Source organism: Sceloporus undulatus, chromosome 4 (genome assembly GCF_019175285.1).
Source record: "Sceloporus undulatus isolate JIND9_A2432 ecotype Alabama chromosome 4, SceUnd_v1.1, whole genome shotgun sequence".
In the NCBI taxonomy this organism is placed as follows: Eukaryota; Metazoa; Chordata; class Lepidosauria; order Squamata; family Phrynosomatidae; genus Sceloporus; species Sceloporus undulatus.
Window position 1 is genome coordinate 140,083,904 of NC_056525.1, and position 1,142 is coordinate 140,085,045.

Consider the following 1,142-nt stretch of genomic DNA (forward strand, 5'->3'; position numbering starts at 1 on the left):
ATATAAAATAATAAAACTAAAATCCATAAATATATAAATATTTTAAAAATATAAAATCATAAAAACTGAAACATAAAAATAAAACACAAAATATATAAATAAATATTTTAAAAATATAAAATAATAAAAACTAAAATATAAAATATTTAATTCCCAGTGATTGGGTGGCATATAAATAAAATCCTATTATTATTATTATTAATTATTAAATACATAAATATATAAATAAATATTTTTAAAAATATAAAATAATAAAAAATAAAACATAAAAATAAAACACAAAATATATAAGGAAATATTTTAAAAATATAAAATAATAAAACATAAAACATAAAAATAAAACACAAAATATATAAGGAAATATTTTTTTAAAATATATAAAATAATAAAACTAAAATCCATAAATATATAAATATTTTAAAAATATAAAATCATAAAAACTGAAACATAAAAATAAAACACAAAATATATAAATAAATATTTTAAAAATATAAAATAATAAGACTAAAACATAAAAGAATAAAAATAAATCCTTGGCAAGGTTTGTTCGGAGAGGAGCTTTGCCCTGGCCTTCCCCTGAGGCTGAGAGAGTTGCTCCTAAATCAGAAAGGACTTGGAGACACAACAATAACAACAACAACAACAACAACAACAACAAGAGCCATCCTGATCCTGGGGGTATGATGATGGTTGCTGCTGTGAGCCCTCCTCCCTGACACAGACACACAGACACTCTCCCTGGAGGGAGGCTTCTCTGAGCCGGTCTGGCTCCCTGATGCTTACTTGCTTCTTGACGCTGAGGACCTGGGCGACGCGGCTGCCGTACATGTCGTTGCTGGCGCTGTTGTACTGGTTCATGGCGAAGCGGAGGGCCTGCTGGACGCCCTCCTCGTTGGCCGAGACCTCCACCGGCGCCCCCACAATCCGCTCGGCCCCGGCCCCGGCCACTGCGCCCACCACCACGGCCGCCCACAGACACAGCCACCCCGAGAGACCCATCCTGACTAGGACTAGAAGGAGGAGGAAGGAAGCCCAATGCGCCACAAGGAAGCCTCGCCGAGCTTTATTATTCTGAGAGGCCCCGCCTCGCCTGGGTCTCCGGGGCTCCAAACCCCGCCCATGAGGCCCAGGCCTCGCCCACT

The 1,142-nt window shown here is 37.0% G+C and overlaps 1 protein-coding gene across 1 annotated transcript in view; it reads right to left on the minus strand.

The window, feature by feature from the left end:
• Nucleotides 1-1,064, minus strand: part of CST3 (cystatin C) — a 10,849-nt gene extending 9,785 nt beyond the window's left edge. The window contains exon 1 of the mRNA XM_042465654.1: nucleotides 784-1,064. Within this exon, the coding sequence (XP_042321588.1) occupies nucleotides 784-999 (216 nt within the window). The 5' untranslated portion in view covers nucleotides 1,000-1,064. The remainder of the gene's footprint in view (nucleotides 1-783) is intronic.
• Between the last annotated feature and the right edge of the window lie 78 nt (nucleotides 1,065-1,142).